The sequence below is a fragment of the Trichechus manatus genome, unplaced genomic scaffold (assembly GCF_000243295.1).
Source record: "Trichechus manatus latirostris isolate Lorelei unplaced genomic scaffold, TriManLat1.0 scaffold00012, whole genome shotgun sequence".
NCBI classification, from domain to species: domain Eukaryota; kingdom Metazoa; phylum Chordata; class Mammalia; order Sirenia; family Trichechidae; genus Trichechus; species Trichechus manatus.
The window spans coordinates 27286922-27312852 of record NW_004443948.1 but is presented as its reverse complement, the minus strand read 5'-3'; the positions used below and the strand labels follow the sequence as shown (position 1 = coordinate 27312852).

At 37.0% G+C, this 25931-nt stretch overlaps 1 protein-coding gene across 6 annotated transcripts in view; it reads right to left on the bottom strand.

Annotated features, from left to right (window-relative positions):
• Positions 1 to 919: 919 nt before the first annotated feature.
• GABPA (GA binding protein transcription factor subunit alpha) overlaps positions 920 to 25931 on the bottom strand; it is a 32105-nt gene continuing 7093 nt past the window's right edge. For all 6 annotated transcript variants that reach the window (XM_004371357.2, XM_023726655.1, XM_004371356.2 and 3 more), the window contains exons 3-10: positions 22502 to 22646; positions 18384 to 18468; positions 15800 to 16045; positions 10919 to 11113; positions 8697 to 8750; positions 7564 to 7704; positions 7127 to 7319; positions 920 to 3305 (exon numbers count right to left, since the gene is read on the bottom strand). In XM_004371357.2, the coding sequence (XP_004371414.1) occupies positions 3077 to 3305; positions 7127 to 7319; positions 7564 to 7704; positions 8697 to 8750; positions 10919 to 11113; positions 15800 to 16045; positions 18384 to 18468; positions 22502 to 22646 (1288 nt within the window). In that variant the 3' untranslated portion in view covers positions 920 to 3076. The remainder of the gene's footprint in view (positions 3306 to 7126; positions 7320 to 7563; positions 7705 to 8696; positions 8751 to 10918; positions 11114 to 15799; positions 16046 to 18383; positions 18469 to 22501; positions 22647 to 25931) is intronic.

Below are 25931 nucleotides of genomic sequence, written 5' to 3'. Positions count from 1 at the left end.
AATATTTTTACACCCTCTAGGTCTGAAGACATGAAGTTAGTCATAGGTTTGTTCTGCAACTATGAATTTTAAAACATTCTGTGCTATTTCAAATATATGCCAGTTCTTTTTAAAAGGCAGTAACATAAAATAATGAATATGAAAAACAGTAGGCCTCACCAAAAATATTTGGAGACACAATCCTTTAAAAGAAATATCATATATGAGTTTCAGCATAAGGGGAGAAAAACAACTAAACAATTTTTCCTAATGGACAGTTTGATAGAAAAATGAAAGCGGCCAGCTGATTAATAGGAAGATCAACCACACACAGCAATTCTGCTTTTGCCTGATTTTACGATGCCAACACAAAGTTTTCAGACTTTAGCCTAGAAAGATACTTATGGAAGTTGGCTCAACAAAAACCTCCTATGGAAAACAAGTTTATAAACAAAAGTGAACATTTCATTATTCTTGTACACATAAAGTACAAAAGGTGACTGATAATTTATTTCTTCCTTTGAATATAGTGTAAATTCTCCTGTTATAAAAAATTCGTTCATAGAAACAGAACAAAGAATGAATAGCATGGATTATATTTTCTTTCACAATAAATGAAGATTACCCGGCTTTCTGTTAATTATAACCTGAACAAGGAAAAAGGAAATAGCTTATATATAAATTGGAACTACAAAGTAATGAGAGATTTCTTGAATTGACTGGGGACATCAATCTCATTATTTTACCCATGTCACGATGCATAAAACGATGGTAAGACAGAGGTGAAGAAGAAAAAAGAAACAGCATCTATCCTGTATGAGAACTGTTTCTGTTCAAATTACAATGAAGAATAAAACAAAATCTACCAATGGTGGGAAAATGCTGGTAGAAAAATGTCTCTGGGGAATGCTTAAAGGAGAAAAGAAACAATGGTTTGATGTTAGGGCTCCAAAAAAAAAAAAAAGAAAAATATGGGTATTCCTTGCCATTAACAACAACAACAAAAAAATTTGAGACATAAAAAAATGTCATCTTGGCTAAAACTTTAACATGTCTCCCCAAAAGCACTACAAAATCCAAATAAAGGTCAAGATTCTTAACCTCTTGATAGTATATCAGAATAGTATATAATTTTTTTAAACCATAAGCAGCTTGTCAACTCCTCAAGCCACAAGATGGTGTAAAATCATTTTAGTTACCTCGCTGTTACCGAAACTACAGCTTCTATTATTTCATATTGTCACCCTACTTAGATATTCTTGCAATAAAAGTGCCCAAACTGTAAAAAAAATTTAAGATGTCAGTCTATTTTGCATTTATAAAAAAACAGAAGTTACAACGTTTATTATTTTTAAGTAATATCTACTAGAGTCATAAAGGCCTTAATAGAGTATAAATAAGCTGACATTATAGGCTGTAGTCCTATAGCAGAGTGCTTCAAATTATGACTTAAGACTACCAGAAAAGGAGACCACAGATCCCTTCTTTTCTCCTTGTTGCCAAGATCCCTGCCTCATATGGATCCTTCCACCCCACTCGTTAGTACCGGCAGCAGAGACTGCTAACAATGCACTTGCCCATATACCACCTTGGCCCTTTCTTCCTCATTAGTCTAAAGCATTAACTGAGCTTTTATAAAGCTGCTTTAGGATGGATTTAAGGCGAATAAAGAGTCTCTTCCTGTAAGAGGAATGAAAAGCTATCTCCTAGTCTCTCATATCACGATTCATGCATTCCTGAAAACAAGTGACAAAAAGGCAGAAAGAAGAAAAGAAAGCAAGACAGAAGACATTTCTAGCCATTTCTGTTTAGTGCCAGCTTACGGTAAGTAAAGAGTTTTATATATATATATACACACACACACACATACACATACATATATATGTGAATTAATTTTTAAAGAATTTTTAATGAATTATTTTTTTCTTTTTGAATATCTTATGCCTTCATAAATATATATGGTCAATTATAAATGTATATAGATATTTTTATACACACATACACTCAAAAGGAAGAAAATTAAATAAATGGGAAGTTTTGTTTTAAGACAGAGGAATGTATATACTAGAAGTCAAATTTTCCTTTTAAAACTGTTTCTAAGTAATTTACTAATGTTTTGAAAGGTAAAGTACTGTTGACTGATTTAAAATCTTCATTTCGAAGAAGCACAATGAATACATGAGCTGCCTTGCATAACAAACCGGCCCTACAGGGTAATAAAAGGAAAAATAAGAAAGCAAGCAAGCCATACCAAACCAAACTAAATTTTTATTTTCTGGCTGAGGTATACTTTTTCAGTTTTTTAAATCTCTGACAGGAAAAACAGAGATCATTTCAAAATTTTTGTAATAGCTGGTTTATTAGAATTAAATGTCTCTCTCAAAATAATTTAACTTCACAGCCTCACATTACGTATAATCTATACAGCAAATCCCTAAAGTTGGCTTGAGGTAAGCCAGATTTAAATCTGGATCTCTTTCTTCAGCACAGCTCTTCTGCCAGTTGACTTATCATCTTTGCTTGCAAATATATAAATTACTTTAATAACTTGACACTCTTGGTTGAGTGATTTATCAATATCGCGAGACTTTGATTTGATATGAACGTCTGAGCTCTGCTTGATCAGATGACACAGGCACACATGCTTTAGCTGTGAACAATTCCATCTTCGGGCTCTATGTAAAGCAACATCTAAAGCAGCATTTGTGAACTAGTTTAAAAAATAGTTAAGCCAGACTGTTCCCTGAAGATTTCATTTACTTTTCATCTTTAGATGCTACTGGCTATTTTTGGTAGGGCTAGACATTAATACTGACCAGTTTAGCTTTCCTGACTGTTAACAAGCTACTCCACAATGAATATGTTGCCTTCACGCTGAAAACACTGTGGTGATCCCTTAACATACACATATTCTAAAATATATGCTCAAAGTAAAAAGATCCAAATTCACAAGAGTATGAAATATTTATAAAAAAAAAAATCATGCATCAGAATTTACATTCTAGAAATAAAAGATTCAAATTCGGTAATAAAGGTAAGAGCAGTACTTGCTCTAAATATTTAAGAAAGTCCTCAGCCTCCCGGAAGGTCCTGGGACTCAATTATCCTTTTCTGCTTGCAGAGAAGCAGTGGCCAGGGCTACTGCTGTGACCGGCTGAGCGATTCCATGAAGCTGCATCTTTGCCAGTTTCTTCTGTTCACATTCTGTGACTAAACGGTTCAACTCTGCTGCACTGTATCCAATAAGAGTCTTCAAGTCACAAACAAACTTGTACACAAATCTCTTGCCTTGAACTTTACAAATCATGTCCCCGTCATAATAATACCTTTAAAAAGAGAAAAACCAATCAGGATTATATAAAAAAATAAAGAATTCCGACCTCTTAAAATATTTCACGGACTATTCCGTAAGCAGAAGCCTAGTATAGTATTGCATCTGCCATAACAGCAATTAACACTGACGTTATATAGAAATACTTAATGGTAACTATCTGAGAACATCAAAACCTTAGTTACTGAAAATTTAATGCAGAGTACTCTAAAACACAGACTAAACTTTCAAAGCTTACTTTCAAATTATGAAAAAATATTTAAAAATAAACAAAACAAGACAAAGTAGAACATCATCTCTGGAGCAGTGGTAACAGTCCCTAAGAACAACGGCTTTGGAGTCTGGTCGCCGAAATGCAAACCCTAGCATCACTACTTAGCAGCTGTGTGACCACAGGCAAGTCACAGTGTCTCTATGCTTTCATTCCTCATCTATAACATGAGGTTAGAAATAGTACTTACCCTCACAGAATTGAGGAGTAAATAGAATAATCTTTGTAAAGTGCTTAGCACACAATGACTGCACGTATTTAGCCCTCTATAAAATATAAGCTATGTTAATAATTACGAATCCATAATACGAAGAAAATTTTAATACATATGTTCTGTTGATTACCAGTATGTCCGCTTCTTTTCTGTCTTGTACAAAAGTCTATATTATGTAGCCATGCCTTCACCTTTATTGTTTTAATATGTAAAGGCTTTCCTTTCAATTCTCCAAAACCAATAGGGAGCCACAAAATTTTAAGCTAAAGGGCTAGAAGCAAGAACACAGAAAAACAGGAAACTGGACATTGTAAGGACACAAACTTCCATGGACACTTCCATAGGCATGTTTGGGGAAATCACTAGAAGTCTAGTTTCCTGCTGCTGTCTATGGAGGTGACAATAGACAGAGTTGGATTTGTATTTATTTTGGAAAAAAAGGGTTTATTTTGGTTAATACACATAATTTAGAAAGATGTGGCTAGACAATCACATGGCAACATTATCATATACTGGGTTCTAGCACAATCATTATCACCATGCACTGCCCACTCCAACAATTGTTTTATGGGCCTGTCTAATCTTTGGCTGAAGGGTGAGCCTCAGGAGTAACTTCAGTACTGAGTTAACAGTGTCCGGGACCATACTCTCGGGAGTTTCTCCAGTCTCTGTCAGACTAGTAAGTCTGGTCTTTTTTTTTCTTTTTTGTGAGTTTGATTTTTGTTCTACATTTTTCTCCTGCTCTGTCCGGGACCCTCTATTGTGATCCCTGTCAGAGCAGTTGGTGGTGGTAGCCAGGCACCATCTAGCTGTGCCGGACTCAGTCTGGTGGAGGCTGTGGTAGTTGTGGTCCATTAGTCCTTACAAACCTTTTAAGTTGTGAAACATAATACACAAACAGAAAGGACACAAAGGGAGCAGCTCACTCTCACTCTGGTCAAGAAACGCACCCTAGAAACTCTTTCCACGCCCCCCTCCTGGTCACTACCTCTCCCTCCCCCTATACAGTAACCATAAATCTGTTTTATGATAATTTCCTTATATTCTTTGTATTTTTATCACCCAAACATGTATTCTAAGTGCTGCGATCTGTTTTCCTGTATCACTTTAATATATAAATGCATTCATACAGTATGTACTCTTTTGGGTCTGGATTCTTTCACAGAACATTATGTTGGGGAGATTCACCCAGATCATTTGCTTGTAGCAGTAGTCCATTTTCATAGCTATACAATATTCTCTTGTATGAATACACCATAATTCATTCATCTGCTCTACTGTTGATGGATACTTAGATGGTTTCTGGTTTTTGGTTGTTACAAATAATGCTACTATAAGCATGGGTGTGGACACAGCACACCTTTCTATTAGGTATATCCTAAGGAGATAAACTCCTCACAGTTCACAGTATATAAGCATCCCCACTCTTCCATGTCCTTATCAATGCCTGGTACTGGCAATCTTTTTAATTTTAGGCATTTTGGGGAAGAGGGGGTGTTGTGGCATTTTATTGTGGTTTTAAATTGCATTTCATGATTACTAATGAGGTCGTGGGCCTTTGCATATATTCACTGGTCATTTGGATAAACTCTCATCTATTCAAGTCCCTTGACCATTTTCTATTTTTCTTATTGATTTATGAGTTCTTAGATATTCTAGATACCAATCCTATGTCAGATATATGTGACCTACCTTTCACTCTCTTATGGCATCTGATGACCAGACATTCTTCATTTAGATAAAGTCCAACTTATTGATCTTATTCTTTATGGTTAGCGTTTTTGGTTTACTAGTGTCTTTCCCCACTCCTGAAGTCATGAAGATACCTAGCTGTTTTCCTAGTCTATGTTTACATTTAGAGCTACACGCAGCATGGAAGTGAAGTCTCACTTTTTCACCACATGGACAGTCAACTGTCCCAGCACCACTGATTGAACAGAGGGTCTTCCCCCTGCTGCCATGTCTCTGAATCAAGTGCTCAGACATTCTTGGTTCTATGTGGGCTCTCTATTTTGCTTTTTGGACTGTCTATCCTTGAGCGAATACCACACAGTATTACGGTTGCAGCTTTATAGTATGATCCTGCAGAGCAAGTCTCCCCACTTTGCTAATCTTCAGGTATCCTGGCTATTGTGGTACTTTACATTCCCATATAAATTTTAAAATTATCTTGTCAGATTCTACAATATGATTTATTGCAACTTTGATGGTCCTTGCACAGAAACTTAGATCAAATCTGGGGAGAACGGACATCTTAATTGTTAATTCTAATAATTTACCTGTAATTTTGGGGAAATTTGCATGTACACAATCGTATCAATTGTGAAAAAAGACAGCTTTAATTCTGCTTATATGGAAAGAATCCTGAGAAAACTGGCAAAGTGCTTGAGACTGATTAAGTGAAAAGCACACTGAAAACTAAGCATCTTAGTCATGAATTCTAAGGGGGGGAAAGATGAGTCAGAAAAAGAAAAGCAATCATGGTACATAATCTTTACACGGCCGTAATCCAGTGACAATGGGTAACAATCTAACCGATATCTCCACAGACTTATATAATGATATTGGAAAGATGGGGGGAAGAAAAAGGTGTGTGTGCGTGTGTGTGAATGTGAATGTGAGTGTGTGTGTGTAGTGATGAAAAAGAGCTAAATCATAATCTCATAGTGTGAAACCCACAGACAATGCCCAAACTGAAACATAAAGAAGCAATAGAAGCACTTTATTTAGAAATACAGAGGTAAATTGCAGAGAATGTCCAAAAGTGGTATGCTACTTATGGGAAATCATGAATAATCTGAATGTGTCGATGTGAAGGTTGGATATTCAGATGTAGGCAGATTTAAGGGGAGAAAAAACAGGGAAGATCGGTTAATATTTTACTTCTAATTATAAAAACAGAGGGCATAATCTGCATATTTACTAAAATTTACATTTACTCAAGTCATCCATGCAAATGACAGCATTTACATCTGAAATGCAAATGATAGAAACCTAAAAGATTAAACAATTTGATCTTAAGCAGAATACCATAATGCTTTTAAATCAGATAATCACAAATAATCTTAGAATAATCTTACAATGCAATGTATATACGTCAACATTATTATCAGTGATCTTTAAAAAGTTATTTTTAACATGACAAGTGTGAAAATTTTAGCCTTTTTTAATATGTAAGGAGAAAGCAATAGTCACAAACTATACATCTTATGTACAAGTCAAATTTTAATCTCAGTTGCTTACATAAGAACGCCTACACCTAGAATAGGAAGCCAATTTTTAGAAAGGCTTGTCTTAAAAAAAAAAAAAAAAAAAGGACTAAACTGCTTACCTTAATGCACGACTGAGTTTCTCATAGTTCATAGTAGGTTTATTTTTACGTTGTCCCCATTTTTGTGCAACCAGTTCAGGCTGATTTAGCTTAAACTCGCCTTCGTCCCCAACCCAAGAAATGCAGTCCCGAGCATCCTTGTCAGTAAGAAGTTCTAGCAAAAACTGCCACAGTTGGATTTGGCCATTGTTTCCTAAAATGACAAGAGGACAAGCATTAGACACAGGGCTGTGGATTAACACTGTGCAAAAGGCAACACGTACGCAGGTTCTCCGGTTCAAATCTCAGCCATGGAAGTAACACAAATATTTTTTTACAAACGTGTATTCAGTACTGTCAGACGAACGGTCCATACTTACCTTTTCATACAGTGAACTGTAAGAAAATATACCTAATTTGAGAAATCTGATAAGTACCAGATGCCAATGGGACGATACCTGTCCTGTTCCCGGGTGAACTTCTGTCTTCTCCTGAAATCCTTGGAGCTCTCTGCACTTTGGCTGCCTTTGTACTACTGTTAAGAACTTTAATGGTGGTCGGTGCAGCAGACTGCACTGACGCTGGGATAATCTGCACAGCTGCAAGGAAAGACAGAGGGAAAGAAATGTTTCTCCCTTCAGTATAAGCCATGAATAAATTACGGAAAGACATTAAGTGCAGTCAGGTTTACTAATACTCCTAGAAAAGGCCTCATTACAAGAAAGCCTCAATCCACAACAATTTCTAACAAAACCACAGAAAGCTCAGAAGATAGGGTTTGATATTTTCCTTAGGGTTTATGAATCTTAACTTGGTCAATAAAAGTTGGTCTCCCTATTTTGAAATGACATTTAGTGGTGCATATACATTAGACAGAGAGTTATAAAAACATTTGTTTATAAAACATTTGTACATGAAAAATGGATTATCACACGTTGGAGAAAATATAGACAAATGGGAACTAAAGTTCCTCTAATGCTTAGAGTACAAACTCACACCATCACTTTGAGAAACATTTTGGCAATCTCTAGTCAGGCTGACAAGGTAGAGATCCTATGATACCACAACCAGAGAATTTCACCCACGTTCTTACAAATACTCATACAACAGCATTTTTATAAACAACGAAAAATTAGAAGCAACCTAATTATCTATCAAGAGAAGAGGTACACTCATTCATTGGAATACTACACAGCAGTGACAATGAATGAACCAGAACTCCAATATCAAGGTGGGTAAGACTCTTATATGTTAAACAAAAAACAAATTATAAACGGAAACATACAGTATGTTACCATTTTACCCAAAACATTAAACACATGCACAACAGTGCTTTAAAGTGTTTATGGTTACGTAGTATATAAAAATAAAGAAGAAGATAGGATCTACTACAGGTTAACTCATTATGTAAATTTTTATATTTTATGGTCTACATGGGTGTAGACAGGTATTGGTTATACTTTCTTTATATACCTAAAGTACTTCATTTAAAACTTTTTAAAAATAGTTCTCCTTGCTACTACTTTGCAGTACCAACTAAAAAAATAATTTGTCGATAAGAGAGTCACATATTACAGGCACGAATACTCACGCTGATCAATTGTAACTATCTCATTCATCTGTTGTTCTTGGCTTGCCAATACATCTGAATAATGTAAGAAAATATTTTTTTGTTTTCATTTAAAACCAGAAATGCAAACCCATCCAGCAAAATTCAATAAACATAATTCATTGTTTTAAATGGAACTATATAAAACCAAAAATAAGCAAGCAAATCATGAAACAATTGCAAGTTATTGGCATAATAACCTAAAAAATACTTGACAGTCACATTATTTAGAAGCAAAAGATATACTTAACAGAAGTAAGAGAAGGAATGCTCCAGTTTCTTTTAGTGTTCCAAAAATCTATTCAAGGAAACAGTTTTCTAAAAGTAAAAATCTATATATATAAAACCATGTAAAAATACAGAGCTCTCTAAGATCAGATCAAAGATGACGATATGCACCACTATGAAATTATTTAGATACAGATTTTCCACCAAAAGGGCTGCCTGGTCCTTGGGATCATCTAACAGATCTTCATCATTTACTAAGCTGTGTTGACATCCACTTTGGAATAAACCGCTTTAACTTGTATGATGGTCCTACTTAAAGACAGCTAAATTTTCAATAAAATGGAGGCTGTCTTAAATGTCACAAGTGAACGAAATAATTTAACAGATGTATATAGGTAGTTCTCACATGACAGTACATTTAAAAAGTCCTTATACAGTCCTTACAGAACTATTCATTACTCATCTGTCCCTATTCCCTACTCAAACGCTATTCTTTATCTCTCAAATAAGAATTGTACTTCCCAGTGTCTAGAACTTCAGCCTACTTAGTTACCAGGAAAGACTGCACACTTCTTTCTTGAAACTGAAATTCTACCCACCAGCAAATGTTCTGTGGTGAGTTCTGGGGAATGAACCCCCAAGAAGACTCTAGTTAGGGGATCCACTTCCAGACACACAGAGCTGGAAAGGGCTGGGGAATGAAAAGAGGTCTGAATCCTTCCTGTTAAATGGCAGCTTGCTCTGGGGGGTTCTGAGTTTGGGGACTTAATGATTACATGAGACTAGCCTCAGGCAGATCTGGGTTCAAATCTTAGCTCTCACTTACTGCCTGAGTGACTTTGGTAAAATAATCAACCTCAGTGAACATGAATTTCCTCATCTTTTATGAGATACCCTAACCCACGAGCTTCACGAGGCTGTAAAGATGAAAAGAAAATATTTTGAGAACTACAGTGGCTGAACACAGTTAACTTCTCAGTAAATGCAAGAGGCTGCTGTTTTATCCAGACCTCTGGTTCTGAGCAGTTGCCCGCAGAACTGTTCCTCTCTTGAAGAAAACTCCATGCCTTACGTCTGGCAGACTTCCCCCATAATTTCATAGAAACACTTTGAAGAGGAAAAGTGCTGTTGAAATTATTTCCTTTGTGACTGTAAACGGACGGCAGTGCCCTAGCCTCAGAGAGCTGGTATCACACAGCACAGGTATGGGCAACCTCTAAAATCAGCCTGTAAGCCCCAATTCTCAGACTGGAGTTTGGTCTGTTCCCTGGGAGAACCCAAAAGAGGAAATAGAACACAGAACAAGAAGGGCTTTTGAAAGCCTAGTCCAAGACCACAGAGGTACCCTGAGTATCATTCACCAGGTAGACCCCAAATCCTGGCCGTGCATGAAGGAAGCAGAGTCCTAAGAGGCAAAGCCCCAGGGGGACATGGAGCCATTTTATGAAAAAACAACAGACACTAAAGGTTTAAACCTTTTTTTTTTTTTTCCTTAAAGAAAACCCCAGTAAACTGAAAGCTTTGTCTTTGGTGACAGAAGGCCAATATTCACACCAAGCAGCACACTGTGGAGCTGCTAGGACTAGAACTTTTCCTGATTATCCTTCCATGTACAGTAGGGCCTGGATGAAGCTCAACATAAGGGGAAGTGAAGGAAGGTGGTGGCTCTGGTGAGTAATCTAACAAATATTTAAGGAAGGAGCTAGACCTGTCCAATACCCCATTGTGCACAGGATTACCATGAGCTGGGTTTGACTAGACAGCAGTGAACAATGACGACAAACCTCAGTGACAACTTGTGGAGTTACTATGAGGATTAAAGGAGATGACGCACATAGAGCTCTCAGCACAGCCCTGTACAGTTAATAAATGCTGATTATTGCAAGTACCAATGAACAACTAAGATGAAAACAAAGATTTAAAGAAATACAATTAAGCTTAAGTTACAAGGTAAATAGTTAAGTCTGATTTCATACATTTTCGAAGAAGCTCCAGATGACTCCAGAGAATCTCTCCCCGAGGAACCCGCTGAAAAAAATCTTCTTGACTGAGGCTACATAATTCTCTGCCGGAAATATTGAGTGTGGTGAGGTCTATGTCAGTCATGCTGAATTCCTTCATTACCCAGACCACCCAATGCAGGACTTGGTCTGTGGACCACTGGATAGGATCTAGAAAGAAAAAATACTATCTTTAGATATTGCATAACATCTTAGCTATTATACCAATTTTCAGTTAATAATAAACAGTTGTTAAACACATAAACACACACGCGCATGCAGATAAAATCCAGGCAGGAGCCTTTTTGTCCCACAAGTAAGTGAGGTAAACTTATTACACGAAGTAAAAAGATTTTTATGCATTTTCTCCTCAGCTCTTTTTCAGTTTCTTAAATGAAATTTCTGATGGATTCACTTCAGTCCGTACAGAATTTTATAAAGCACAACAAAATGCAAAACTGCTTTTCAGTGTAAAATATGTGATCACCTGGAACATATCATTGGTGCATTAAAAAAAAAAACAAAAAAAAAAAACTGTAAGGAGAGCCTAGGGAGCTAGGCTTATTCTCCAAAATGTGAACAATGGATTTTTTTCTTCTTGTAAAGAGCTAGTTGAGGCTGCATTTATCCTTACAGTGGATACAACATGCTAATTGTTTTTACTCAGCTGTCTCCCCCAACAAGACATCGAGGTCTTAAACACAAGGAACGTGTCTTGTAACCATTCTACCTTCAGAGCCTACCACAGTGTCTTGCTCATACATTTGGTGAGTGTATAAATGGTAAATCCACAAAATTTCATTTTCCCAATCATATTTTACTATCTTATTGAATACACAAATCAAAGACGACCCGCATGTATAGGTATTTCATTGCTGAAATATTTAGGTATCACTGGCACCTGACAGAGCATTCTATCCATAGAAGTTTAATAAGTAATAGTTGAATTAAAATTTTGGTACTGCTATGCCATCATGGAGAAGGTGACTCCTTCAAATATTATTAGTTACATACCAATTAAATGTATGATACTCAGTAAAAAGCGGGGAAGATAAAGCTTAGGTGATTATCAAAAGCCTATCAATAATAAAAAAAAAATCAAATATAGCAATACAGGATTGGGAGCCACAGAATTTATTTGATTTTTCCAAAGAAATCAAGGGAGAAGGATTCTGGGAAGATGACGTTTTTAATTTCTATGAATCTACACATCAAAACAGAAAAAGCAACTAGCGAGCAAAACCAAAAACCCATGGACGTTTCTTTACAACAAAACCAGGTGACAAGACCCCAACATACCAATAACAAAAAAACCAGTAATAGCCACAAGCCCTCCATGGTTATCAGCACCTATACAGGAGGAAGCAAACGGACATCTAACCCATCCTGAGCACAGGAAAATCCGAAGACAGTCGAGAAGTATTCACTGAAAGCACAACAGACCCAGCTGAGCAGAGCAGCTAAAACAGTCTTGCCCCATCGAACAGCAGTGAGTACAAGGGACCATGGTGAGGTGTAAAGGGCTAAAGCAGTGTATGAGCTTTTCAACTTGAGCCAAGAATCACTGCCAGGAAAGAAATCTGCAATAAGGAGAAAATGCCAGGAGTGGAATCGAAATAGAGCAGAATAGGAATACCAAGAAAAGGAAAGAGAAAGCCCAGATAAAAGTGAAGACAAGAACTAAGAAAGCAAGATACCCCATTTTAACACTACTTGCAAACAACAGAAGAGGGAGCTATCCTGAACCATACCCCTTTTAAAAGTCCAGGATAGCTCATTCTACAAAATAAATGAACAGAAAATTTAAAATTTACAATGATCAGAAAAGTTAAGGAACAATAGAATTCATCTGATATTTTTCCTCAAATAACAACAGGATTTCTGGTTTAACAAAACTAATTGGCCATATGTTTACTGCCTGCCTCTCCTCTCCAAGGCCCTACAGAAACGATGGTGAAGGAGTTTTTAAAAGATGAAAAACACACAGGAACACAGATGGAATATGACGGAAATAGATGGAAGATTTCAACTATGTTTTGAAGACAACAAGCAGAGTGATGACCAATTTAGCAGAGTAGGGGAGGCTATGACCTAACATGTCTGCTGAGGAGGATACCAAGAAGTGGGAAAACTCCTGCCTGCGGAAGTGGCTAATGGCTGTGGTTGATTTAAAGTAAGATGGTGGTTAGAACCTCCAGGACCTCTCTTTCACTGCCAGGAACCAATAAAACAGAGCACCTCACACATGGACACCAGGAACACTTTAGATCAGGGGAGACACACACAGCGGACACTGGGACAACTGCTCTCAGTAATAAAATAAGCCTACAAAGTGAAGAGTAAGGACCCCCCCCCAACACACACACATAAACTTCCCTTTCCGCTTCAGAACGCAGCATCCACATACACATCAATCTCAAATGCTTACTCCAACCTTCTAACAGGTGTCTGGCCAGTTCTTCTCCAGAGAAGCTGAAGAGACTCAGGAGAAAGACCTACACATACTGACACTTGAAATTCTTTTAATGAAATTGTAAACACCTCATTTTACCATCTCGTAGTCAAGAAACCCCTTCCAGAACATCAAACTAATTAGCTTTAAAGTTATTTACTCTTAAACGTGACTAGATGGGCAAGAATAACCAATTATTTAAAAGGATTAAAAACAAATATTTAAAGAAACAAAAACGAACAGAAAAGCAGAATTCAGAGGAAGCAGAAATAATGCAATAAAAAAACTTAAAAAAAAAAACCACTATAATCAACATACCCCCAGAGGTTAAGATAAAAAATGACATCCATGTTACAAGATCAGAATGCTATACAAAAGGAACAAAGAGCTCTTTGCAAATTAAAATGAAAAATCAGATGGGTTGCAATACAAACGCAAGAAAATTTCACAGAAAGTATAATTTTGCTATCTAGAACTCATTTTGATATCCCACTTTCCATAAAATACTCTACTATGAAAGAGTTTTGGGTGATGGTCTGGCAAACTTTCTAAGGAATACATTGTTTCACAAATTTTCATGCTCCCTTCTTTCCTTCTCAGCATTTCCCCTCTCAAGAGAAAACTCCCAAATTACTAACACTAAGGTCAAGTACACCATCCACTAGTTTCCACTAAACTAAGGAACTTCAACCATCTCTCTTTTTTTTCTCTCCTACCTCTGAAGAATGGCTCTATCTCATCCTTCAAACCAGGCTCGTGTATACTAAGCTCCAACTTACAACCTCTCTCCCAGCTTCTATAACCTATCCTTCTCCTACTAGTTCCATTCCATTTTATCCACAAATACACTGAGGTCACTGCAAACTCTTGAACCTTCAATATTATTTATTTGTTCCCCCACCATTCCTCCCCACCTCCCTCACCCCACCCCAAGAAGTTAATACTCGAGTTTCTCCATTTATCCATTGCCTATTCATGTCTTATAATTCAGCTTCATTTCTTCAACCCTACAGATACTTTTGTCATATTTACCAATGACCCTCTATTCACGAAATTTCATAGATATCGGTCAGCACTCTCTGACTTCCTCAGCAGCGTCTGAGGATTCTGATAATCTTAAACTTCCCCTCAGCTTCAGTGACACTGTATAATATAGTTTTTATTTTCCTTCTATCTCTTCAGCTATTCCTGTCTCCCTTTCTTCTGTCCAACCATAACTGTTGACAGGATCCAGGAACCAGTCTTTAACGTTACTTTTTTTGTCTATTTATCCGCATCTACTTTTACAGCTTCCAGTACAAATTCAATGTGAATGAGTTCCATATAATATATCTTTATCTCCAGCCTAAATCTTGTACACCTGAAATTACTCTCTGGCTCCCTCCAGTTGAACAGCCGGTATCATTTCAAAATCAAGTGCTACCAACACTGTTTCCTGAAAAACCTTTCCATATCAAACTTCCTACTTCCCCCACTAGGTGCTGGGAAGACAACAGACTTTCTTGTGTACCATCACAACCCTAGTGTCTAATACAGTTAGATATGCCACAGTCTGGCATATGAGAGTGTTCACCAAATACGTAATGAAGACGTAACCAATTCGTATTAATATTATTATATGGCCAGTCACCCAAGCTTGAGAAGTTAGACCAGTATCTGAATCTCCCGTGGATCTCCCCCTTCTACCTTCTTACATCTGTCAACCAGCTGCTCAGTTCCATCACTGTTTCCATCCACCTCCTTCCTTCCACTGCCACAGAAACCCCCTGGTCTAGGTTCATCACAACACACATAAAACCACAACAGTATGCTCCTGGTCTCCCTTCATTCGGTCTCCACCTGCTCCAACGCATGCTGTATACCACTGCCACATTTGTCTTTCAGTCGTCACTTCCATCGATCAACAACAGCTCTACAAGGCAACAAATAACTCCATACCCACATCTTCTCATTACTCATACATGCTCCCGCTTCTAAGCCTTTGCACATAACATTCCCTGTCTGGAATGTCCTTCTTTGCACAATTTTGCTGCAAGGCACTATAATTCCTTTGTGATCCTAATAGCATGTTTACTTTCAGTTATTAAAACTTAAAAACATATAACCTTTTATAGCAATTATCTCTTTTCATCTATCCTCTGTCTCTTCAACTACACTGTGAGCACCCTGAGGGTAGGAATATTTTATACTTCTTTGTATTCCTAACACTCAGGACAGAATTTGTCTATTATACACTTAAATGTCTGTTACAGTCCAAGAAAAAAAAAAAAAACAGCATATTAAAGAAAATCAGTATTCTTTCTAAAAATTCTACATTTAAAACAGATCAAAACTTACCCTAATGTCTTCTCCGTCAAACCTAATGCTCAATTCTCTAGTTAACATGTACTTCTCTGTTTTCTTACCATAGGGTATCCCCAGGCGCTCTTGCTCTTTCCTGTAACCTTCCAGGGCAGCTGCCCATCTTGTCACTTGTTCTGAGGTCTCGTCGGAAATGGTGGTAATGTGTTTGGTGCCATCAAGGGTTATCACTTGAGCTTCCTCAACAAGATGCGCTTCAGCTTCAGCATGGTGGGCGTCAGGATCTATAACTACCTCAACAGTTTCCGCGGGTTTAACAATTTCAAGGATGTTTAGCTTTGGCTCAATTCCTTCACAGGGAATAAGAAAAACACTGTAAATCTAAATGAGAACAGAAAAGCCACAAAACAAAACTTATAGTTTAATATATATGTTCCCAAGTGGGAACAAACAGTACAGAAAAAAATGCATTTTAAAAATTTTGGCAAAATGTCTACAGAATTTAACGGATTCCTGTTGACAATCAACATAATGACAATTTACTAGAAGTTCTGTAGATAACAGTATTGTGCCAATACTGATTTCCTGATTTTGGTAACTGTACTGTGGTCATGTAAGATAAACCATCTTTTTTTTTTTTTTTTAAAGAAAAACAAAAACTTACTCTTAATAATTAGAAAAAATATGTGTGGGAGAAAAGAACAGAGAATAAAGCAAATCTAATAAAAATTAACATTTGAGGAACCTGGGTGAGTGTATCCAGGAATTATTTTACTATTCTTGCAATTTTTCTGTAAGTCTAAAATGATTAATATACAGACAAACACACCTTGCAAACATTATAAGGGGGGAAAAAAGAAAAAAAATAATAATATAGAATAGAAAAATAAAAACTATATACTAGAGAGAGTATAAATGACTAGCTACTCAACCTTAGGATTTTAAAATATCCTTTGAGCACAAATTAAAATTATTTACTGACTCTGCTTTTCGTTTCAAAGGACAATGTATATGTTTCAAAAATGAGTAATGTCGAGTTTGTCAAATTCACATCATGAAATTCTGATTTTCATTTTCAACTGAATGAAGAAAAACCCAAATCTATAAGATACTGCAAGCCCAATGGAAAGGCGTTAAGAACTATAATTCCTATGGAAAGATAAAAAATACAGAGGTAGGAAATGATCTATCACTACAGAGACTTCTCAGTACCTATTTACCCAGAACGAAAATATGTAAACTGGTGTTTCAGAAATTATGATAAGCTAAGAAATTATGCCATAAAAGCAGTTATTTTATTTAGTCATGTCTACATAATTCTCTAAAAGGTATACTATCAAAAACAGAATTCACTAAGCCTTAATGAAATAATCTCAGACACTTGTTAAAATGACAGCTCTAAGAAACCACATCATGTTATTTAACAGCTACTGTGCACTCATTTGAGTCTGCTATAATCAAAACTGAACAGAACAAAGCGTGCTTGAAAGAAAAATAAAACTCAACTTTAATCCCCTGTGAAAACCAGTATTATAAGAAAATGTACTGCTGTCATTCATTAAGTGGTGTAAAGAGAAGTCACTTTCTTCAAATATAATAAACGTATTTAGAATTTAAAAAACAAACAAAATTGTTTTCCTCATCCTCCACCGAGATTCCATCAAGTCACCTCCTGTTCTTAAACACACTTGCACTGCAAGGTTTCTGAAGATTAAAAACAATGAACTTTCCTATTCTTAACAACAGTCGATCTGGCGGGATTAAGGACCAGAAGCGGTAACTATAATTTTCAGAGCCTGAGGAAAACTTTAGTGTGTCAAACCCAACTGCAAGCAACGCAGTATGTTTAGAGATTAAAATTATTCTAAAATTTATTAGAAATCTCAACAAGCCACAGTTTTAAAAACAAAATCCAACCTATCTAAAATGGCTTCCTACTTTTCTTTCTAACTTGTATGCTTATGCACAATTAGTTCAATTCTGTGATGGTCACGGCTGACTGGGTCACTCAACATCCTTTGCAAATTCCTCTCTCTTTGTGCTAAGCTGTTGAGACTGGATTTCCTTGTAGCTAGGGGTCCAGATGAGATTTAGGCTCTAGAAGCATTAGCATAAGGCTTCTACTTGGAAATGAGTGAAGAGGGGACAAACGGACAGAGAGCATCCATTTTTTGGACAGTGTGGATCACCGTCAGGCAGCATGTAGCGTAGCTTCCAGAGTTAGCATTTTCCAGATCACGACAGGGCAGGGGCTTCTTTGGCTGTCCAGCTCTGCAGTGGGGCAGCTAAACTACACTGGAGAAAGTCAGTGTGGAAAGTCAGCTAGAATCTGTTCCTCCAGCTCTCTCCATGATTCTGCTTCTTAATACCCTCTAATATACCCCTTTCTGATTAAACTAGCTAGAATGCATTATACTATCTACTTCACCCTGACTGGAATAACAGCTGAACGAAAAGCATGTTTTGACTAGATAAACGACAGTACACCTTTTAGAGAATTATGCAGACATAACTACAGAAAATAACATTATAACATCACATTAACTCATACAACCTTCTCAAATACCTAAAGCTTACAATTGTTACTGTACGTGAGGTAAAATTTTAAATAACTGCTGCTAAAGGTTGCTATGAGTCTGAATTGACTTGCTGGCAACAGGTTTGCTTTTTTTTTTTAAAGCAACTTACCTTGGTAAGAAATTACCTGTACACTAAGCTGTACAGTTCCATCTGTCTTCACTCCTTGGTCAAACAAACTTCGTTCTGGATCCAGCTAAATATGGGTAAAATAAACATTATTTTAGCCCAACCATTAGATTAAGGCCCCTCCCTTTCCTTTATAGACGGATGTACCAAACAGGACAGTTACTAAAACATACTAATGAAACTGTAAAGATACATTCATGTATCCAAACTGTCATATCACTTACTTCTTTCCCAAACTGAAATTTTTTTAACCAATAAGGCAGTAAATAAGAACAATATAAATAACAAAGTTGTGATTTCTTTCAAGCTTGGAAGTCTCGTTTAGGATTTTAAATAATACTAAAAGGAAATTATTCATTCTGTAAATGTATTTAAAGCAGAAGATAATGCTATTTATCTGTCATGAACAAACAAGGGCTTTTAATCAGTGGTGACAATTTATCTAAATCTATTAGCACAGCATTTTGCCTTATCTTCCTTGTAACCAATGCCACACATTACGTTTAAGATCAGGGTTAACTCCAAATCTCTGGTCTCAAAGCTAACGCAGGTTATAGGACTTAGGACCTTATTAGCTGACTCAGCAATGAATATTAGTCGTCATTCTTTACCCTTCTGGTAGTCGTGCTTTTACCCTCTTCATGTCATCTTACAATAAATGCATTTCACACAGTAGCAAACTGACAACAAATTTCTGGACATTTTATGTCACCAGCTTAAAAAAGGGCTTGTGTTATAATTATTTTGAATATATATCTGTGTGTCAGCATATCATACAGCTTTATGTACAAAGCTCTCCCCACTCTCATTCCCAGGAATTCAGCCAATAATGTGGTTACGGTACAGATAAATTTTCTAACACAAAAAGACATATATATACTAAAACCTTAAAATGACTATGCAACTAATTTGAACAGGTACAAGACAGACTGCATAACCCTGCGGACAGGCCAAAGGTGGCAGTTTCGCTTCTTAATATAAGTCTCTGCCTGATGCCTTGTTAAATATTCTCCTGAGGTCAAATTTCTCCCCTATGTGAGACACTAGGATCATCCACTAGAAGCTGCGACAACTGTAACTCTGAACGTGAGCACTCAGGTACGACTACACTAGTTCACTAAGAGCCGGCACAAGGACAAAACTCAAGGATAACATGTGTAATACTCCTCAAAGAAGTGCACTAAGCTGTCTTCGTATCAGCTTTCAAGTCAACATACATCTGAAAATACAAAAGAATTTCTACAACCAGCAAGTATTCTGACTCAAAAGGTGTATCTGGATTAACTGACGAGCGAGGCAGAAGTTGCCATTCTCATATACTTACTCTTGACAAGGAAGAACACAAAACGTTCTTACATCTAAGGCTAACTCTGAATTCTATACCATGAATTATGTCTATTTCCATTTAGGCAACTAAAATTTATTGAGAACCTACGACAGACACTGGGTACTCTGCAGACCATACTTTCATTTTGGTTAGATCAGGTATTATAAAAGAAGCAACAAATGTTACAGTTGAAAGACAACTAAGAGATCAAGTCCAGATTCTCCTTCATTTTACACGTAAGAAAAATTAGGTAAATTCTAGTGACATTAAGCAAGTGGTTAAGAGCTACAGCTGCTAACCAAAAGGTCAGCTGTTCTAATCCACCAGCCACTCCTTGCAAACTGTATGGGGCAGTTCTCCTCTGTCCTATACGGTCACCATGAGTCAGAATCGACTTGACGGCAACGGGTTTGGTTTTATTGATAATATTAATAGATAATAAATGCCAAATGGCCTTCCAAAATGACCATACTAATTTATCCTCTTAGGGGAGGAAAACCTTAAATCCTGTAATTATAACGTTAAAAAAATATTGCCATCACATTGATTGACTTACAGTAACCCTACAGAACAGAGGAGAACTGCCCCATACAGTTTCCAAGGCTGTAATCTTTACGAAAGCAGACTGCCACATCTTTCTCCCACTGAGTGGCTGGTGGGTTTGAACTACCAGCCTTTCAATTAGCAGCCAAGCATTTAAGCACTACACCCCCAACCAAACCAAAACCAAACTCATAGTCATCAAGTCGACTCCGACTCACAGCAACCCCACGGGACACAGTAGAACTGCCCCATACAGTTTCCTAGGCCGTAAATCTTTACGGAAGCAGACTGCCATATCTTTCTCCTGCGGAGTGGACTGATGGGTTTGAACCACTGACTTTCTAGTTAGGAGCCAAGCACTTGACCACTGCACCACCAGGACTCCTTCCTATTGCAATAAACTCCAAGAAATACATAAATTGATAATTACAGTCTTTTTTAAACTGTTTTCTTCTAAATTTTATCTTTTTGTTGTTGCTGGAAATATACACAGCAAAACGTACATCAACTCAACAGTGTCTACATGTACAATTTAGTGGCTTTGATTACATTCTTCAAGTTATGTGGTTGTTCTCGTTTTCCTTTCCTGAATTGTTCCTGCCCCATTAACATAAACTCTTTGCCCCCTAAGTTTACTAATCTAATCTTTTGAGTTGCTGTTGTGACTTTGATCCCATATAGATAGTTCTTAAAAGAGCATAATGCTCAAGGCAGGCCTTTTTTACTAATTAAGCTAAACTATCGTTTGGTTTTTAAAATGACTTCAAGGGATATTTTTGGTTTAAGCTTTAAAGATTATCTCAGGGAAATAGTTTCGGGTTCATCCTCCCTCCATGGCTCCACAAAGTCTAAAGTCCATGAGAATGTAAAATTCTGTTCTGTATTTTCCCCCTTTTTGATCAGGATTCTTCTACGGAATCTTTGATCAAAATGTTTAATAATGGTAGCTGGATGCCATTCAGTTTTTCTGGTCTCATGGCAAAGGAGGCAGTTGTTCATGGAAGCAATTAGCTACACACTCTACATCCTCCTATTCCTGACTCTCCTCATTCCTCTGTTGCTCCAGATGAATACAGACCAATTCTTGAGCTTGAAGGGCCACTTGTAAGCTTTTAAGACAGACACCAGGACCTTCGCAATGAACTAGGAGGTAGAACAGAAGCACTAAACACATTATTAGGCCAATTAACTGGGATGTCCCACGAAACCATGACCCTAAACCCTCCAAACCAAGGAACCAAATCCCATGAGGTGTTTGGTTGTACATAAACAGTCTCAGTAGCTACTTTTTTCTTCTGTCATTATTATAAATATATCTATCCCACAACTTTTGCCAATTCAGCTTTTTACAGGTGTACAATTGAAATAATCGGCTCTGCAACTCTACCCTTAACCAGTGCGATTTTTCCATCTCCGTTAACCCCCCTCTGTACATTAGCCTTTTGTCTTTTTATATAAGTGAGATCATACAATATTTGTCCTTCTGTGATTGGCTTAATGCGGTCAGCATAATGTCTTTATGCTCCATCCACACTGTAGCATGTATCAAGACTTCATTCAATCCTATTGCAAAAAACTCCAAGAAATACATAAATTGATATTTATATTCTTATCAAAAATTTACTATGAGTGAAAAGATGGAAGGGAATGTAGAAATCATTTAGTCAAATTACCTCCTTTAAAAATGAAAAAACTGAGGCTGGAAGAGGTTATAAGCTAGCTTAAAAATAGGGTGTGAGGAGAACACAATTCTTCAGCTTCCAAGGTCAATGTGCTTCCTACCACTCTAAGTTCAAGCACCGATCCAAATTTATTTAAACTTCTCATTTTATATTTGTGAAAGTTAAAAAAGGTGATCAATTTGGTACTCCATCTATAATTTTAAATGGAGGAAATTTTGATGAAAAAATTCCTTTTGCTTAAATTTTATAATACCAAAAAAACCAAACCCATTGCCGTCAAGTCGATTCCGACTCACAGCAGCCCTACAGGACAGAGTAGAACTGCCCCATAGGGTTTCCAAGGAGCAGTTGGGGGATTCAAACTGCCAGCCTTTTGGTTAGCAGCCAAGCTCTCAACCACTGTGCCACCAGGGCTCCCGATTTTATAATAATATAGGTCAAATTTAGTTGTGAAGATAATGGTTACAGCTATAGAGATAAAAGGCTAACAAAAGTATTTCTATGCAGACTTAGATGTTGATATATAAAGCTCAAAAAAATAAAATTACCTGGATATCTTGCAAACAAATTTCATGAGCATCCAACGAACACTGTAGTCTTGGTTCTAGTAGTTTCTTTAAGTTGCCTATTGGCTCATTGATGTCTATGGCCTGGCTTACACATTCAGCTGGGGTGTAGGTTTGTTCTACGATACTAAATATTAAAGGATATAATGGTTAACAATTACATATTTACCCGCGATATTAAAGTAACAATACGCTAAAAACAAAACTAAAAATTAAAATACATTTCTGGATTTGAAAACTCATTTTTACATAGACACTGCTCATAATGGTAGGCTCATCACCAACCAGTTCTGTCAAACTCAATATTGAATTGTACAAAGAAATGCTAGCTTGAAATTTAAAGCACCCTTGAAAATATGCTTCACTATGTATATACGTACGCATGTGTGTATACCAAGAATGAAACCCATTGCGGTAGAGTCGATTCTGATTCATAGCGACCCTACAGGACAGAGCAGAACTGCCCCATAGATTTACAAGGAGCAGCTGGTAGGTTTGAACTGCTGATGTTTTGGTTAGCAGCCAATCTCTTAACCACTGAGCCACTAGGGTTCCAATGTGTATATACATATATATATATACCATATACATAATACTTAAGGAAAAATGTTTACACTTATATTTGCAAGTTATTTTGAAGAATTTTAGGCGCAGGAGGAAATGTCTCCGTGAAATCTGTATGCCTCCTGTACTGTTCAATTTCCCTCCCCAACATAAATACAATTTTATAAATATAAATTGCTAAGATATGAAAATATAAGTTATATAAAATACTTACCATTTAACTTAATCTAAAAACTACTGGTTATAACTGGCATAACCAATTGCCATCAGCTGACCCCAACTCACAGCGACCCCATGTGTATCAAGGTAGAACTGTGCTCCATAGTGTTTTCCCCCCAACAATAGAGGATTTAGCAAATAAAATATGGCAATGATGTTATTTATGTAAGGAATACAACTATTTAATATAGTGGTGCTCCAGAGGGTTTTCAATGGCTGATTTTTTCAGAAGTAGACTGATAGGCCTTTTTCCCAACACATCTCTGGGTAGACTTGAACCTCCACCTTTCAGTTAGCAGCTGGGCACATACACATTTCACACCACCCAGGGACTCCAATATTTAGCATAGCTCCACATTAAAAAAAAAAAAAGTATCAACATCCTTCCTTTAAAACTCTCTTAGGACTCTTTTGTATTGTTTTTCATACCTTGAATCCTTAAAAAAAAACAAAAAAACAAAAAAAAAAAACCTCTGCTGTCTTGTAGATTTTGACTCATAGCGACCCCACAGGACAGAGCAGACTGCTCCATAGGGTTCCCAAGGCTATAATCTTTGCAGGAGGATCCCTGGTGGAGCAGTGGTTTAAGAGCTCGGCTGATAACAGAAAGGTCAGCGTCAAACCCACTAGTCACTCCTTGGGAGAAAGATGTGGCAGGCTGCTTCCATAAAGATTTACAGTCTTGGAAACCCCGTGGGGTAGTTCTACTCTGTCACATGAGGTATGGTACAAGTTGGAATCGACTTGATGGCACCCAGCAACAACAACCTTTATGGAAGCAGACTGCCACATCTTTCTCCTGTGGAGTGGTTGGTGGGCTGGAATTGCCAACCTTTTGGTTAGCAGCCAAGTGCTTAATCACCGAGCCAACCAGGGCTCCTTCCTCAAATCCTACCAAACCATAAATTCTTTGAGGCTGTGTTAAGTAATTCTACATCTCTTTAGATCCTTATGTGGGACCAAAAAAAGGTACAAATAAATATTTCCTGAATTAGTAAACTTGGAATTCAATTAAATTTCAAAATGTTTAAATATGATTTAAATCTCATTTGCAGTTATCAAAAACAGTATTAAAAAATTAGTCCAGTTCCATTTTCACATAAATTTCAAGTGGTATAATGTGCTATCTACCACTCGAGATAGTCAATGAATGTACATAGCCCAAATTTTTTCTAAAACTTTAAAAAAATTTATAAAATAGACCACTTCATGAATAAAAATATAGATTATATTAAAGTAATACTAAACTATTGTTATTTTTCAAGGTAAAAAAATTTGGCTAAGTAAGCATATTTACTAAACTTTGGCATAATACGCTATATTTCTTTTTTGTAAAAATGACTTTAAAAGATTCAGATGTTGCTTTAAGATATATTGAAAAGCATTATTTTATATGGACTCAACATTTTTAAATAATTTAAATTTTTGGTTGCCATTTAAACCTTGGAAGATTTTATACCAAAATCTGAATTTCCAATTTCTCTTGAAAAATTCTGGATGACCTCACATCACTGGGCCTAAATTCCTGTACAGCAATGATCTGCTGCAGTTAAACAGGAACTACCTGCTCCCTTTACACAGCTACTCTCCCAGATCAACACAATCACTACCAATTTTCACACCAGGGGCCCACGAAAGTTTTCTGTGAAGGGCCAGACAGTACATGGTCAAGGCTTTATGGGCACTCGTGTGAGCGTGTGTATAAAAATAAACATGTACACCAAGCTCTGTGATGACCCCCAGTCATCCCACCTTCTAACACTCACACCCTTCCATAGTTCCCTCCCATGTCATACACTATGGCTGGATTGTGTGACCAAAAGACTAAGGCAGAAATGAAATGTCAGAAATTAACTTATTTAAGACTGGACTGGACTGTGGGGCATAAAACGATAATTGTGAAGAGTGTGCTTCTTAGCTTATGTAGATACATGAGACTAAATGGGCGGCTCCTGTCTGGAGGTGAGATGAGAAGGCAGAGAGGGTCAGGAGCTCGTTGAATGGACATGGGAAATCTGGGGTGGAAAGGAGGAGTGTGTTGTCACAGTATAGGGAGAGCAACTAGGGTCACGTAACAATGCGTGTATACATTTTTGTATGAGAAACTAACTTGAATTGTAAACCTGCACTTAAAAGCACAACAATAAAAAAAAAAAAAAGAAATTAAGTTGTTTAAAAAAACACTGCAGCCTCTGCCTCCACATGCTTCCCATCTCAGACCACTTGGGGGTAGCCAGCTACCATGTCATGAGCAGCACTATAGAGGGGCCCACGCGGTGAGAGACTGAGGTGTCCTGCCAACAGTCTTGTGAGTGATCTTGGAGACAGATCCTCTAGCTCCAGCCAAGTATTCGGATGACTGCAGCCCATTCCAACAGCTTTAACTGCAACCTCAGGAAATACCATGAGCCAGAACCACCCAGCCACGGTGTTCCCTGGTTCCTGAGCCTGAGAAACTACGAGCAATAATAAATGCTTGTGGTTTAAACTGTTAAGTTTTGGGGTGATTTGTTAGTCCCCCAAATTAAATATATTAAATGGATTAAAAAAAAAAAAATCAAGCAAAACATGTAGTATCTCTATTCCTTCTTTCTTTTTTCCTGCTGTAGAAAAGAGAATAACTAAGCAT